This window comes from Chelonia mydas, chromosome 6, assembly GCF_015237465.2.
Source record: "Chelonia mydas isolate rCheMyd1 chromosome 6, rCheMyd1.pri.v2, whole genome shotgun sequence".
Classification (NCBI taxonomy): Eukaryota; Metazoa; Chordata; order Testudines; family Cheloniidae; genus Chelonia; species Chelonia mydas.
Genome location: NC_051246.2, coordinates 66,633,495 through 66,650,132, shown reverse-complemented (window position 1 = coordinate 66,650,132; position 16,638 = coordinate 66,633,495). Strand labels below are relative to the sequence as shown.

The 16,638-nt window shown below is 46.9% G+C and overlaps 1 protein-coding gene across 6 annotated transcripts in view; it reads left to right on the top strand.

Annotated features, from left to right (window-relative positions):
- SLC8A3 (solute carrier family 8 member A3) overlaps nucleotides 1-16,638 on the top strand; it is a 186,008-nt gene that overhangs the window by 152,485 nt on the left and 16,885 nt on the right. For 2 of the 6 annotated variants that reach the window (XM_043549309.1, XM_007054233.4), the window contains exon 4: nucleotides 1,968-1,985. The exons of the other annotated variants lie outside the window; for them this stretch is intronic. In XM_043549309.1, coding sequence (XP_043405244.1) covers nucleotides 1,968-1,985 — 18 coding nt within the window. The remainder of the gene's footprint in view (nucleotides 1-1,967; nucleotides 1,986-16,638) is intronic. 6 annotated transcript variants of the gene reach the window in all.

Here is a 16,638-nt window from a genome sequence, read left to right as displayed (position 1 = left end):
CTGAGTCTACTCAGACTCCTTTCATTGCTGATCTTCTGAGACATCGGCTGTGCCCTGACATTCCATGGGCATTCCTTTGAAATCAGTGCAGTGTTAGGACATACCTCAGGCAGTGCACCACACAGCAGGCGCCTGGTACATTTAGGAGAACGGCAGATGCATTCTTCCCTACTGTGTTCTGCTGAAATGGCCCTGCTATTTTCAGTAGAAGCACATCAGAGAACACAAACACACATAGACACAGAAGGACAATGAGCTACTGCCAGACCCCAGGCGGACTGTGTGGTCATGTATAGCACCACTGATGTTTTCATGTTCGCACCAAATCCTATGACTGATGTTTCCTTCTCAGACACTTCACTGAAACTTGAATCAAAAAAATGTTTCTGGGAGTATTGTCTGGTAGATGTAGTGAGAGGATTGAGAATCAAGACTCATGGTTCTTTTTCCCAGCTTTGAAAAATCAACCCACAGTTTAGGTGGGTAAGTTCAAATGTTCACCGTAACCCCTTTCTTTGCCTCCATTTCAGCATCTGCAAAATGGAGGTGCCAATACTGATTAGTTGTCTGTACAGTGTTGTGAGATTCTTGGACTGAAAGAGCTATAGTAATAGGTAATGAGAGCATTATCATTATTTAACCAAATCTTCACATCATCACAACCCAATCTTGAGATGCCCATTGCACAGTTTCCTGTTTGAGGGATGGGTGAAGGGCAAACGTCATTGATGGAACTAGGGCTCAGTTCCTATACAAAGGAGGTTTGCTATTTTCAGCCAATATAAAGCATTTTATCTAGATCTTGGTAAGGTTAGTTTGGTGCTGGTTTGCTTGAGTATTGGCCACAGTTTTCTAGGGATAAAACCTAGAAAGGGTCCAGCTGAATCTTTCTTTGTGACACCTATGGAGATGAAGAAGATAGGGGAGGTGAAGGGGGTGTCAGGGAATCACAGTCGATGACAACAGGAGGACCATACTGAGCATTTTTAGAACTGGGAAGTTATGTTGTTCCTTACAAGGCTGTTCTCTCCTTTCTTATCGCCTCCTCCTACACTCTAGTACGTCAGCCTATACTAATCTTGCAGGACCAAATAACTGCATTTGCAATGCCTGGTTGCAATGCAGTAGCATCCTTGTGTGGTGGGGGAGACTGTGTGGCACATGTCAGTGCAATAGCATCACGCATAGGTGCAACTGGAAGCCAAGAGACCTCTGAAGACTCAACATGATGGCTCATTGTGACATCTACAGCCCATCTGGGACTCTAAATCTCCGTGAGCTAAGCTTGTGGGGCACAGGATGCTCCTGTGAAAATCAGGACTTCCCTGTGAATTACTGGGGATGATGCCGAGCAGCGTTACCTCCATCTCCATTGGTCCTAGGGTCAGTGCCCATTTTATAAACACTCTTTGCCCTGGCCATGTTCTTCTCAGTGAACCCCGTCACCGCTGCTACTGCCTGCACTCACATCTGATGTTCAAGAGAAGATCTGACAGTGCATCAGTGTACCAAGGCCTTCCTGTTTTTGGCAAGCCCTCTCCACTTCTACAGAGTGTGCCTCAAGCAGGGACACTTCCAACTCATTTTGGGACAGTTTGGCTCATCTCAGACCCTGATATCAGGCGTGACAATCCCCACACGCTTTTCCTGTCCCTTACCCACGATCCCATCCCATCCCAAGTTCCATCCTTCTGTCTTGCTCACAGGGGAGGGGGAATACTTCTGAACACAGAGCCCTTGGGGACGCACCTGTTCTCTCCAGCCTCACTCTCATCCTGCTGCTACTGGGCATGCTCACAAATCTGCACCAAGCATGCGGCTACAGAGCGTTCACACGCTGCACTAAGCCACCTTCATCACTCATTTAAAACTTGTCATCTGCAAATAGCCTTTGCGTCATCTCCCAATGGGAAATTAACTCTCTTCCTGTTTTCTTCTTTCCTTCTTTTGTTTTTCGTTTCATACAGCGCTGCTACTCACTCAAGGTAAGACTGCTTTCACTCCTTTGCTCTATTGGTGTGGCTTTGATTTCATTCTCTTCTTCAGTCAGAGACGTTTGTGCTCATGCTCATTGTGTCACAATTACTAGTGAGGCTGTGTACCCAAGGAGCGGATATATTAAGCATGCGCTAATTATTGACACATGAGGTCAAAACTCAAATCCAAGGTTTTTTTGCCACAAATCTAGGGGAAATGACCTTTCCCATAACATACAGCTGAACCTACAGCTCCTGATAGTTTAGGACATTGGACACCTCACCTCCCAGTCCCAGTCACACACCTTCCTTTCTGCATCTATAGTGTTTACTCACAATAAAACAGAGTGGGCCTAAGTGTGGCATTACCCCCAGAATTCGTCGTGGAAGGCAGCCCAAAAAAACCTCCTGGAACTTTGGGTATAAGTGCCTCCTAGAGAACAATTGATGTGCCACCAAGAAGAGAGTACAGTGTAGACCTCCCTAACACCCAGAGGGGGAAAGATCTGGACAGAATGCCCTGCCTTGCTAAGCTCACATTGTAGTATGGGTTATTCCTTCTGTATTTTTGTTATCCCTCCAATTCCAGGTTTGATCATGGTTGAGTTTGCACTAAAGAAACATTTGGCACAAGAAGCAGGCACTCGAAGGCGCAGAGAAGGGCTTGTGTTTTTGTTTTTTAAATATAGTTGGACAAAAAAACTTCTGAAAATTATAAGAGTCCTGAACTGGACTACAACTATCAGGAAGTGTCACTGCTTGGAACTGACAGATGCTTAACTGCTGTGACAGATGCAGCTGTACAGAACACCTGGAAGTGCTCTGGAAGCCACCAGTGCTCTACAGACCGCAGGTTGAGGAGCCTTTGTTCTAGGACAGAGGTGGGCAAACTATGGCCCACAGGACCATCCTGCCTGGCCCCTAAGCTCCTGGCCCAGGAGGCTAGTCCCTGGCCCCTCCCCTGCTGTCCCCGCTGCCATGCGGCACAATGCTCTGAGCGGTGGGGCTGCAGAGCCCGGCCTGACCTGGTGCTCTGTGCTACGCGGCGCAGCTGCCTGTCCTGGTGCAGCCACACTGCCAGCCACTGGTCCTCCAGGCAGCGCGGTAAAGGGGCAGGGAGTTGGATAGAGGGCAGGGGTGTTTTGGGGGTGGTCAGGGGTGTGGATAGGGGTTGGGGTGGTCAGAGGGCGGGGAACAGGGGGTTGAATGGGGGCAGGGGTCCTGGGGGGGCAGTCAGGAAGGAGAGGAGGGGTTGGATGGGCAGTGGGGGGCGATCAGGGGATAGGGAGCAGGGTGGGGGTGGATGGGGCAGGGGTCCCGGGGTGGCAGTCAGGAAGGAGATAGGGGGTTGGATGGGGCGACGGGGGGGCCGTTAGGGGCGGGGGATCTGGCGGCGGTCAGGGGCCTGAGAGCAGGGGGCGTGGATGGGGCAGGGGTCATGGGGTGGCAGTCAGGAAGGAGCTAGGGGGTTGGATGGGGCAGGAGCCCCAGGGGGGCCGTCAGGGGGCAAGAAGCAGGGGGGATGCTAGGGGGCGGGGGCCAGGCCACACCTGGCTGTTTCGGGAGGCACAGCATTCCCTAACCGGCCCTCCATACAATTTCAGAAACCCGATGTGGCCCTCAGGCCAAAAAGTTTGCCCGCCCCTGTTCTAGGAAGAGTTTAAGGTGAACCATTCATACATGTTCATAATGCCCAAGTTATGGTGGGGGATGAGGTGGATGAGGCTTTCTTCCGGCAACTCACAGAAGTTACTAGATCACAGGCCCTGGTTCTCATGGGAGTCTTCAATCACCCTGATATCTGCTGAGAGAGCAATACAGCAGTGCACAGACAATCCAGGAAGTTTTTGGAAATTGTAGGGGACAATTTCCTGGTGCAAGTGCTGGAGGAACCAACTAGGGACAGAGCTCTTCTTGACCTGCTGCTCACAAACCGGGAAGAATTAGTAGGGGAAGCTAAAGTGGATGGGAACCTGGGAGGCAGTGACCATGAGATGATCGAGTTCAGGATCCTGACACAAGGAAGAAAGGAGAGCAGCAGAATACGGACCCTGGACTTCAGAAAAGCAGACTTTGACTCCCTCAGGTAACTGATGGGCAGGATCCCCTGGAAGAATAACATGAGGGGGAAAGGAGTCCAGGAGAGCTGGCTGTATTTTAAAGAATCCTTATTGAGGTTACAGGGACAAACCATCCCGATGTGTAGAAAGAATAGTAAATATGGCAGGCGACCAGCTTGGCTTAAGAGTGAAATCCTTGCTGATCTTAAACACAAAAAAGAAGCTTACAAGAAGTGGAAGATTGGACAAATGACCAGGGAAGAGTATAAAAATATTGCTCGGGCATGCAGGAGTGAAATCAGGAAGGCCAAATCACACCTGGAGTTGCAGCTAGCAAGAGATGTTAAGAGTAACAAGAAGGGTTTCTTCAGTTATGTTAGCAACAAGAAGAAAGTCAAGGAAAGTGTGGGCCCCTTACTGAATGAGGGAGGCAACCCCCGAGTGACAGAGGATGTGGAAAAAGCTAATGTACTCAATGCTTTTTTTGCCTCTGTCTTCACGAACAAGGTCAGCTCCCAGACTACTGCACTGGGCAGCACAGCATGGGGAGGAGGTGACCAGCCCTCTGTGGAGAAAGAAGTGGTTCGGGACTATTTAGAAAAGCTGGACGAGCACAAGTCCATAGGGCCGGATGCGCTGCATCCAAGAGTGCTAAAGGAGTTGGCGGATGTGATTGCAGAGCCATTGGCCATTATCTTTGAAAACTCATGGTGATCCGGGGAAGTCCCGGACGACTGGAAAAAGGCTAATGTAGTGCCCATCTTTAAAAAAGGGAAGAAGGAGGATCCTGGGAACTACAGGCCAGTCAGCCTCACCTCAGTCCCTGGAAAAATCATGGAGCAGGTCCTCAAGGAATCAATTCTGAAGCACTTAGAGGAGAGGAAAGTGATCAGGAACAGTCAGCATGGATTCACCAAGGGCAAGTCATGCCTGACTAATCCAATTGCCTTCTATGACAAGATAACTGGCTCTATGGATGAGGGGAAAGCAGTGGACATGTTGTTCCTTGACTTTAGCAAAGCTTTTGACACTGTCTCCCACAGTATTCTTGCCAGCAAGTTAAAGAAGTATGGGCTGGATGAATGGACTATTAGGTGGGTAGAAAGTTGGCTAGATTGTCGGGCTCAAAGGGTAGTGATCAATGGCTCCATATCTAGTTGGCAGCCGGTATGAAGTGGAGTGCCCCAAGGGTCGGTCCTCGGGCCGGTTTTGTTCAATATCTTCATAAATGATCTGGAGGATGGTGTGGATTGCACCCTCAGCAAGTTTGCAGATGACACGAAACTGGGAGGAGAGGTAGATATGCTGGAGGGTAGGGATAGGATACAGAGGGACCTAGACAAATTAGAGGATTGGGGCAAAAGAAATCTGATGAGGTTGAACAAGGACAAGTGCAGAAGCCTGCACTTAGGATGGAAGAATCCCATGCACTGCTACAGACAAGGGACCGAATGGCTCGGCAGCAGTTCTGCAGAAAAGGACCTAGGGGTTACAGTGGACGAGAAGCTGGATATGAGTCAGCAGTGTGCCCTTGTTGTCAAGAAGGCCAGTGGCATTTTGGGATGTATATGTTGGGGCATTGCCAGCAGATCGAGGGACATGATCGTTCCCCTCTGTTCGACATTGGTGAGGCCTCTTCTGGAGTACTGTGTCCAGTTTTGGGCCCCACACTACAAGAAGGATGTGGAAAAATTGGAAAGAGTCCAGCGGAGGGCAACAAAAATGATCAGGGGACTGGAACACATGACTGATGAGGAGAGGCTGAGGGAACTGGGATTGTTTAGTCTGCGGAAGAGAAGAATGAGGGGGGATTTGATAGCTGCTTTCAACTACCTGAAAGGGGGTTCCAAAGAGGATGGATCAGACTGTTCTCAGTGGTAGCTGATGACAGAACAAGGAGTAATGGTCTCAAGTTGCAGTGGGGGAGGTTTAGGTTGGATATTAGGAAAAACTTTTTCACTAGGAGGGTGGTGAAACACTGGAATGCGTTACCTAGGGAGGTGGTGGAATCTTAAGGTCAGGCTTGACAAAGCCCTGGCTGGGATGATTTAGTTGGGGATTGGTCCTGCTTTGAGCAGGGTGTTGGACTAGATGACCTCCTGAGGTCCCTTCTAACCCTTATATTCTGTGATTCTATGATTCTATGATTCGGATCAAAGACCATATCCAAGACTTCATTGCAAATCAAGACGAAAATATCTTTATGCTACCACCTTCAATTCCTAATACTCTAAGGCAGTTGTCCAGAGGGTATGTCCAGAATCCCAAACGGGGCTAATTAGGAGATAACTAATGACAGCAAAGGTCACAGAATCCCCAAAGTTCAGTTCAGGATGCTTATGAAAAACTTCTCTGACCTGCTTGGGCTGGGAATCCTTTAAGAGGCCTTTTTCTCCTATGAATTTTGTCAGTTCTTCAACTTCAGCAGGATGGGAAATGAGTCAAGTGCAACCTTTCTCACAGCAATTTTGTTGCTTTAATTCACTAGCCACTTAATTTGATCAGAACCTCTGGAATCTAATCATTTGTATTAATACAATTTCCACTCTGTGATCAAATTCGATTGCCTTTGGCAGGTATTACTGGATAATTTGTCACCAGCTATGGAAAGTTGCTGTTCAGTTAATAAAAAACGGCCAAATTTCTGACCTGGAGGAAGTGGAAGGGTCCTGAGGGTAGCGTACCCTGTTCCCCCTCCGTCACACTGGCTAGAGTCCACCCGCCTTTCGCCAGGCTGTCTACAATGCTATGTTTATCTAATGTCAGGTCTGTTGTGTGCAGCACATGAATTCTGTGCAGAGCTGGGCTGGTGTCACTTGTACCTTGTACGTGTTTAAAACTACAAATACCAAGATAGAAAATATCCAGAACAATATCAATAATACCCACACCCCCACATAGCAGAAACACACATTAGAGCACCACTCAGTACCAATCGTGGCTAATAAGGAGAAATGGAGGTGACATTTTCACTTAGTCCATGTCATTTTAGATTTAGAAAAAGCAAGCATTCAGGATTGTTTGTAAAAATTACATTGAAAACTACATTGAAGCTTGTCATCTACCCCGCTCCCGGCTTCTCATGTTACCTTTTCTGACCAAGCTCCTCATCTCCCTGCAGCTGCCCCACTGACCTGTCTTTGAGCCTGCAGGTATGTCTACACTGCAGTGAAACACCCGTGGCTGGCCCTTGTCAGCTGGCTCAGGCTCAGGAGACTTGGGCTGTGGGGCTGTAAAATTGCAGTGTAGATGTTCAGGCTCTGGGACTGCATGAGAGGGGAAGGACCCAGAGCCCAGGCTCCAGCCCAAGCCCGAATGTCTACACCACAATTTTACCGCCCCGCAAGCCCAAGTCAGCTGACATGGGTCAGCCATGGGTGTTTAATTGCAGAATAAACGTACCTGAGTGACCTAATGGCTCTGTCACTTGGCCCCCTTTTGGACTCCCCCTAGATGTCTCACATTTCTCCTGGTGATTCTTGTTTCCCTTGTGTGTGTATTTCATGTCTTCCGCCCACCATTGTTTGCTCTCCAGAAACCCGGCAGCTTTTAGGGCCAGGGCACCTGCTGCTCTGTCTCTTCACTCTTCCAGCACAGAGCACTGATGTTAGGCTTCTGCCTACGGCTTGCCTCTTAGCTGGCTTGTGAGGAGGAAAGCTCAAGTGGTTAGATATTCACTTCTGTCTGCATACACACTAGAACTCTGGATACGTATCAGTGACACAGATGGCCCAAACCGAGACTCTCCGGTCCAAGCAGCCCCTGATTTTGGAGAAGTTCCTTTCTTTGCAGCTAGCTTCTATGTGATTGCATCATGGGGGTGTGCTGAAATCACACAACAACGAGCTGCCTAGCAAGATTACCAATAATTTTCGTTTGCAAATCTCATGAGAGCAACTTTTGGGGGCATTATTGGCACTGCTGCTCCCAAGCCTGAAAGTAAAGAAACACATGTAAAATGGAAAATATTTTTTTTAAAATGAGTTAAACTCAATGGGTTTGGATGAGCTTTGGGCATATGTTCAAGTCAGTGCTTATTTGAGCCAAACTGATTCTGCAATCCATATTTGTGGCTCAATGAACTTTGAAAAGAACTGTTTTAGGATGCACATGATGGCTGCTAGATTAAAGTACTGTATCTGATTCTGACTGCATGAAATGAATGTGTTGGGTTGGCCTAGAACCACAGTGTAAGTCATTAGAGAGAAGGTTTTATCAAACCTCAGACCAACACAGATGTTTCTGTAAAATTTAAAAAATGCCACTGCTCATATTTCTTTGTTTTCATTTAAACATTCCCTGCAGTGTTTGCAATGGAAATGATACAGCACAGTTAGTGTGAGAGATTTGAAACTGAAACTGAGTATAAACAAATGTGAATCTGACAAATATATTTTTATTGTACAACATAAGAGAAATGCACAAGGCAAACAGCGTAAATAATGAAAAGTAAGTGAGATGTTTAAAATAATCTCAGGTGTCAATACACTTTTTACATGTTGATTTTTAAATATACGATAAATATTTCAATGACATTGTTCATCCAAAGACCTCAAGTGAAAATTGAACCACAAAAACCTTCTGTGAAGTGGATGAACATTAGCTGCATCCATAGATGGAGAAACAGAGGCCAGTGTGACTTCCACAAGGTCATCCAGCAAGTTAACAGCAGTGACAGAAATAGGACCTGGAACCCTTTGCTTTAACCACAAAACCATGTTTTCTCTACTTAAAGTAGCTATTTTTGCAACACACCTATTTTCATCACTTTGGGGAATTCATAATTCTTATTGGTCTTATTCTTATTGTTGTTAATATTGGGAAATGACTACTCTGCATAATATTAATATGGAGAAATGGTGATGGTATTTGATAAATTTACTAGTATTCCTGTAGGAATGTCTGCCTGTCCTTTTTTGTCGGTGAATATGGTAATTTTTACCTCTGCCAAAACTAGGGCTAGGTGAGCCAGTTCAGAGCGAGGGAAAAATCTGGACTTTTAACCTAAATCTCAAATTGAATCCAAACCTTTTCTGACATTCAAAAAAGTTAGGATAGCTTGTTTGCTTCATTAGCTTGCATTTTTGCAATTATCTCTGTCCTTTCTGGTGCTGGCTGGGTTCAGAAAGAGACATGTCAAATTGACATGAGCATGATTGATTGTGTGGTATTTGCAGCATGACCAAAAGCAGAAATTACTGGAAATCTTACCAGACCCTGTTCTTGTAAGATTTTCAGGCTGAAGAGGTTCAGATAATTGATTAAAGGCTCGGGGAAGCATCCGAATGTTTGGGTGCTTATTAGAACTGAGTATCCTAACCTCTAGTCACCCATTACTAAGCAAATGTCTCAAAGCACATTTTTGCTATTCATGAATGAAGTCTTATGCTGCTAATCCCAGCGTGAAGTAGATAAGTATTCATATCCCCATTTTACAGAACAAGCGACTGAGGCACAAAGTGGACAGTTGATTTGCCCAAGGTCCCATTGTGAGTTTGTGACAGAGCCAAGAATGGAATAGTCTGCTGATGCCTCATCCGGTGCTTCAGCAACACAAAATCCTTCCACTCGTAGGGGTGCAGATTCTCCCAGCTCATATTTAATAAGCTGGTACATGTAATGCCAGATGCATCACATCTCAAAATAACCTTCAATGGCTATCTAAATTCACACTCCCCCTGTTGTTAGAAAGGCACATAGAATATTCAGTGCTCAGAATGTGTGTGTGTGTATGTGTTCAGCTACAGACATATCAATATGCTAACCTCAGAAATGAGATTATCTCTTAGCCAACAGTCTTCCCCAAGTCCGACTGATTGATAGACGGTTCTCAGGGGAGCTGAGCTCATTCGTGCCCAAGATTTATTTTACTTAGCTGGGATTATATTATTATGCAGCTGCAAGAGAAAGCCCATTTTAAGTATCATTTCAGTTTGTTCCTAACACTGCATTCCCCAAAAGGAGTGAACTTCATCTGCAGAAAAACGCATTCCAGACATGGGCATTGGGTAGCTCATAGGATGGTTAATGAGCAATGTGAGAGCCTCTAGGTTGCTGGTTGGAATCCACTCTAGTTCAGAGAATGACTAGAAGTTGTGTCCAGTTGATGGCTGTTTGCTGAAGTTGGTGTATTTTCTAATAGACAGATGTCCACATTACAAGTGGCTTAAATGGCCACCTTGTCTCTATCTCAGCAGAAAAGCCAAGGATTGAATGGGCCATGGAGACTGAACTGTCCTTTCCCCTCCTCTGACTCTCCTGTCCTTCTCCCTTGTCACAGATGCAGACATTTATCGTCTGTTCCCCTCCATGTACCCCAGTGATGCCATTCATCCCATTACCGGATGTCCCTGGGACCCAGTCTCATCCTATCTCCTACTCTTCTCCTTAATCTTTCACTCTCCTTTGACTCACTCCCCCTCACAATATCCAAGTGCTGTAGTCTCTCCCTTCTGAAAAAAACGCCTTTTCCCCCACTTGCCTATCCAACTACCACCTCTTCTCCATTTCATCTCTAATTTAATCGAACATGCTGTTTACAATCACTGTCTGGAGTTCTGCTCCTCCAGTTCCATCCTAGACCCTCTCCACTCTGGCTTCAGACCCATGCACTCCTCTGAAACAGCTCTCAGCAAAGTTTCTTCCTGGCCAAAGCTCAGAACCAGGACTCCATCCTGACTGACCTGTCTGCCATTTGCAACACCATCGACCATGCTCTTCTTGAAATCTTGACCTCCCAGGACTTCCATGACTCTGTCATCTCTTAGTTCTCTTTCTCCCTCTAATCATTCCTTCAGCATGTCCTTCGGAGGATCCTCCTCATCTCCCCTCCAGCTTTCTATGGGGGTTCCACAGGGCTTTGTCCTTGGTCCCTTTCTCTTCTCTCTCTTCTCCTTATCTTTGGATGATCTCATCTGCAAACACAAATTCAACTTCCATCTCTAAGCAGACAGCTCACAGATTTACCTCTCTACTGCAGACCTGTGTCCTTCTGTGCAAACTAAAAGCTCAGCCTGTCCTACTGACATCTTGTGGATGTCTAGCCATCAGCTCAAGCTCAACATGGTCAAAACAGAGTTCCAGCCCCTCCCCACTACCTCCTTGCTTGATCAATTTGGATAACACCACCATCCTGCCTGTCCCTCAGGCCCGTTACCTGGGTGTCACCTTCAAGTCTGACCTCTCTCTAAGTCCTCACATCCAGGCTGTATCTAAATCTTGCTAATTCTTTCTGCAGCACATCTCCAAGATGCAGCCTTTTCCTGTCCATCCACACAGCTAAAATGCTCATCCAGGCTCTCATCAGCTCACATCTCAATCACGGCAACATCCTTGTCTTTGGCTTTGACAAAGACAATATTGCCCCACTCATACCCATTGAGAATGCTTCTGCAAAGATCATTTTCCTATCCCATCGCTTTGCCCATATTGCTCCTCTTTTGCATCCCTCCACTGGGTTCCCCTTCTCTTCCCCCATCAAACATAAACTACTTGTTGTTACTTTCCAGGCCCTTCATGACCAATCCCCACTTGACCTATCATCTCTGGTTCACTATCAAAAGATCCACTCCTGCCTCCAGTCGGCCCATCATACCAGCCTCCGGCACCCACTTGTTAAATTTGCTTTGTGCTTTCTCCGATGCTGCCCTCCGTGCTTGGGAGGAGCTCCCCATACACATCTGCAAAGCTACTTCATTATCCACCTTCAGAACCCTCCATAAAACTCTCCTTGTAAGTCTTCGGGCCTGTCTCTTTTTCTGTGTTTAAATAGCATAGAGCCAAGTGAAGCCCTCACTTCAGGCTGTGGCCTCTAGCACTTCTGTAATACAAAGACATAAGCCCTGCTGTGCCCTGGACAGGGGCCAGCGGAGCCACAGCCCAGCAGCTAATCTGTGAAGTTAGGTGGAGGATTGTGTCCCCTCAACCTCCAGCACAGCTACACTAACCAGTGCTCCTGGGCCATAGGAAGGGCCCGTGCCCAGGACACAGGAGGGTGGGGGCAGAATTTGGCTCTTAGAATAAAAACAGCAAAAGGAAAAGCCTCTTGGCAGTTCTGTTACAGAGCTACACTTGCTAGAAGGAAGTGAGTGCCACTGGAACATGAGATGGAGGAGACTCCCTTGCATGCGCAGGCTGATGCTGACCCAGCCAGGTTTTCTCAGGTTTTTCTTATAGGTGACAAGCATTTTAGAGAGCAGGTTGGGGGAAGGGCAGTTCTGAGTCTCCTGCTGGCATCTCCTGCAGTGTCACTTTATTCCTTGACAAGCTGGTGCACAGCCAAGTGGGATACTCATTGTGTTTCACACTGGCAACAGATACATGGAAAGCCTTAGAGTGCTGTCCTGCAGGACTGAGATTACTACGGCTCTGTTTGGTATCACCTCTTTGTCTTTGCACGATAGCTGCTCTGCCTCCCTGCCCCTCACCCAACGTGAACCGCACTCCTATTACCTCAATGTATCCCCCAACTCCCTTGAGTCAAGCACCTCACCCTCCCTGCCCAGGATGGATTGGCCATGCACCCCATCTCTCTCTCTGAGCCATTGTCCGTGCTTCCTTATCCCTAGTTTGAGCTCCCACTCCTTCCTACCCAGGGACGATGTTGAGAAGCAGGGGCAGCTGGGTCACATTGTGAGGGTAGGTCAGGCAGGTGAAGGTGTTCCCAGCCAAAAAGAGACAAAGTGCCTTGGGAACTGCTGTTTCTAAGACTCCTCATTTGCATATGTCTCACAGCAGTTCTTCCCCAGTTAGCATCCCCAACCCCTAAAATCTCTGTGAATTAGGCGACTCCCAGGCGATGCCCAGCTGATTAGCAAGGGGTAAATGTCATGAATGTAGCCCAGTTTCATCCAGCCTCTTTCCCCTGTGGGGGTCTCCACACATGTTTTTATTCTAAATGAGTATTATTGGGACATCAGCTTGGTAGGCACCTGAGGATCAATGAGTCCTGTCCCCACCCTATTGCAGGCAACCCCGTTTTCACAGATGTCTCTGTCCTTCCCAGTTCTGGCTGGTACTAGAAGTGCCAAGAAGGGATGTGTTCCCAGTGTTTCCAGCCTCAAATGCTGCAATCTCACACTAAGCATCCTTGACACTGCTATAGTGCCATCCATGGATCGATCTCAAAGCACTTCCCAAACCTCAGTGACTTAACCCACATGATACCCATGTCAGTAGACAAGTGCTATTTCTGTGGTGCGGGTGGGAAAACTGAGGGCTGGAGCATTAAAGTGACAGAGCAAGTCAGTGGCGGAGCCAGGAAGAGGAGGCCTCAGAGAGCTGACTCCCTGCACACGGTCCCGCCGTCCTCCACAGAGAGAGCCTGACATTTCCAGACTGGTTTAGCAGACTGAATAATTCCGCATAAGGCTTTGGGGTGTTTAGTGAAACATTTAGTGAAAGCATTTTGTCCCATGGTAAGGCCATGTGGGCAGATTGTGACCCTGAATCAGGAGACAGTCTATCTGTAAGTCTGCATTGCCATTCACGTGAGCTGTCAGCACTAACACTGACTGCCTGGGAATTGTCCACCCTCCCCACCTGTTAGATCTTGTCTTTTAGACACTGAGCTCTTTGGGGCAAGGATTGTCGCATGTTTGTACAGCACCTAGCAAAATGGGGCCTAACCTGGTTGAGACTTGTATGTGCTCCCACAATCTGCATGTTAAATAACAGGAATAATGTTTGCATTCGCTTATGTTCAGACTAGAAGGCGTTAGGAGAAAGCCTTTCCTCCAGCTTTACCCATGTCTGAGAGACAGAGGAGGGAACCCAGGAAGAACTGCCAGGCTCCTTTTCTTGCCTGGTGTCTCCCGACCTTATCAAGCTAATTGGAGTTGACAGCCAGGAGTCCAGGGTGCAATCCACATTGAAAGCTGCATGTTGAGGCTGATAAAAACAGAAATCAGGACTGGTTAATAATTAAGCTGCTGTTTGGCAGCGTTCACCTTGACAGACTTGATCTGCCAAATTAAAAATGGTCTTTAAAAAAAACTATCATAGCCCTTGTTATTTTTCTGCTGGGGAGGAGAGAGGAAAGTTTTATGCGCTCAAATGCACTCAGATGTAGAGAGGCACATGAAGGTAGGAGCATCTGATCGTATCCCTCCTCCTGAAGGTCTCCCAAATTTATCCAATGAGCTCTTGGACACTGCAGCTGGACATACACCTCCTGCAGGGAATACTCCTCTGAGTTCAAGGACCTGTATTTTAGGTCAACCCAGACTTAAATTTAACTTTGGTATTTCCTGCTAATGTAGCATGTACTGCTTAGAACAAAGGACAGGGAGCCAGGACAATTGGGATCTATGCCCAGCTCTACTGTTTATTTGCTCTTTGGCCTTGAGAAATTCTCCTCCCTGCTCTGTGCTTCAGTTTCCACATCTGTAATGTAGGGATAATAATAGTTCTCTGCCTCATAGTGAAGATACTGGTTGGGAGGCTTCATCAGAGAATCACTAAGATGGGAGAGACAGAGGGCTTGTCTTCACTACTGGGGTAAGTCGACCTTCATTACGCTACTCCAGCTACGTGAATAACATAGCTGGAGTTGACGTAGCTTAGGTTGACTTACCCCGGTGTCTTCTCTGTGCTGAGTCAACAGGAGACGCTCTTCAGTTGACTTCCCTTACTCTTCTGGGAGAGCTGGAGTACCAGGGTCAACCGGAGAGTGCTCTGCAATCAATTTAGCGGATCTTCACTAGACCTGCTAAATCGACCCATGCTGCATTGATTGCAGCAGCGTCTATCTCCCCGTAGAGGAGACTAGCCCTGAGAAGGTGACGTGTGTTGGTTAAGTCCTATATGTGTATATTAAGCACAACAGGTGAGATGACCTCTTATCCATGGACAAACGGCATATTCATACTGCTGGATCTTGTCACGGCATTTGATACTCCTAGTCTGTGCCAGTGACTTAGCCTGGGTGGACAGGTATCTCTGAGATGACACCAATCTTTCCCCTCAAAACGAACACCCGAGAATCAGGATAAGCCACTACTCTCTGCCTTCATCTGTAGAGTCCCAAAAGTTTCAATCCTCTCCTCCATCCGATTTTGCATGAAGGGTACATGAAGCTGCAGGAAGAGAACATGCAATAGCACAGTCTCAGGTGACAGCTTTATGCAGATGATGCCTAGCTCTACATTTCTTTAATATTCAACACTATCAGTACCCTCTCCCAGATACCACAGAGTCATTGACCCATGGATGAAGAATGGTTGGCTGAAACTCAGCGTGGAGAAGATGGAGGTTATGGTGATGGCTAGCGGGAAGCACAGGAGAAGTGTCTTGCACTCATCAAGAAAGATCAGGCCTTTTTGGCCTCTTCTCTGCTTCTAGGTGTCTAAGTGGTTGCAACTCATAACAATGCCCTCTTCCATCTACAGGTGGCCCACGCCACACAGTCCACTGAGAGTGCAACACCCAGTGCTCCACTGTGTGCATTGGCTCTTGTGGAACACAGAATCAAAATCAAGGTTTTTAGTCCTGATTTCCAAAGCCCTCCAGGGGACTGGCCAAGGTTACCTGAGAATCTGGCTCTCTCCACGTGACCATGACTGCCATTAACAATTATATTACAGCGGAACAATACAACAGTGAGCCACAAGGGTGATACACATGAGCGTAGGAGACAGAATGTTCTTCCCAGCTGCCTGTCAATTATGGATCTCACAGCAGAACGACCATGGGCCTCATCACCCACAGAACAAATCACAAAACTCGCTTAATTTACTTAGATTTTCCACAATAAATAAAACAAACAAATAGGAGGGAGAATGAAAAAACAAAGCAATCATTTGTTTTAAAAAATCTGAGACTTGAAGGTGGCTCAGCTACTGTGATGATGAGCATGCTGTAACTCTTGGATTTAGTGCCTAGAGATGTTGGTTTTTCTGTCTTGCTACCAGACACTGAATTGGTCATGTAAGTGGCACCCACAGGGGTCACTTACAGACATATGGTGAGTATGACACCGCTCAGTTGATACATGTGGCTCATACTGTCAACATTGTAGATATAAAGTGTCCAGACATAAGATTGCCTCTTAAATTAGCATGGAGAACTGCTGGAGATACAGAGGCTAAGTTAAGATTGTTTGGGGTACTCCAGCTCTGCACTTCAGTACTTTGAGGATTTTTTGAAGTTTAAACTTAACTTAGAATTTCACTGACTTTCTAATGTTTGGTTGTTTTTTAAAAATACATATTTGAAGCTTTCTTTTTCCCTTCACTTATTGAGACATATCTACAGACCTGGCCCCATCTTAATGAATCATCTAGGAATTTCCTTTGATGCTTTCATTTCCAAACATTTTCTACTAAGTGTTCTGTGACATGAGCCTCTTAATTACCTAAAAACAAAATGTGCAATAGGAACCCCCAGGCATGTAGCAAAGGGCCAAAAGGGAGGATGTTGTCCTCTGGTGCTGCTACCCTGACCTAACTGTACTCCTGTCTCTGCCACTCTGTGGCCTCTGGTATCCTCTCCCCTCGCATGTCCTGTGCCCATTGCCTCCCAGCTCCTTGTCTCTGAGCTCCACTGTGCCTCGTTACTACTGGTTTTTTGCCAGTGCTGCTGCCTCTGTTGCTCTGTTCAGTTTA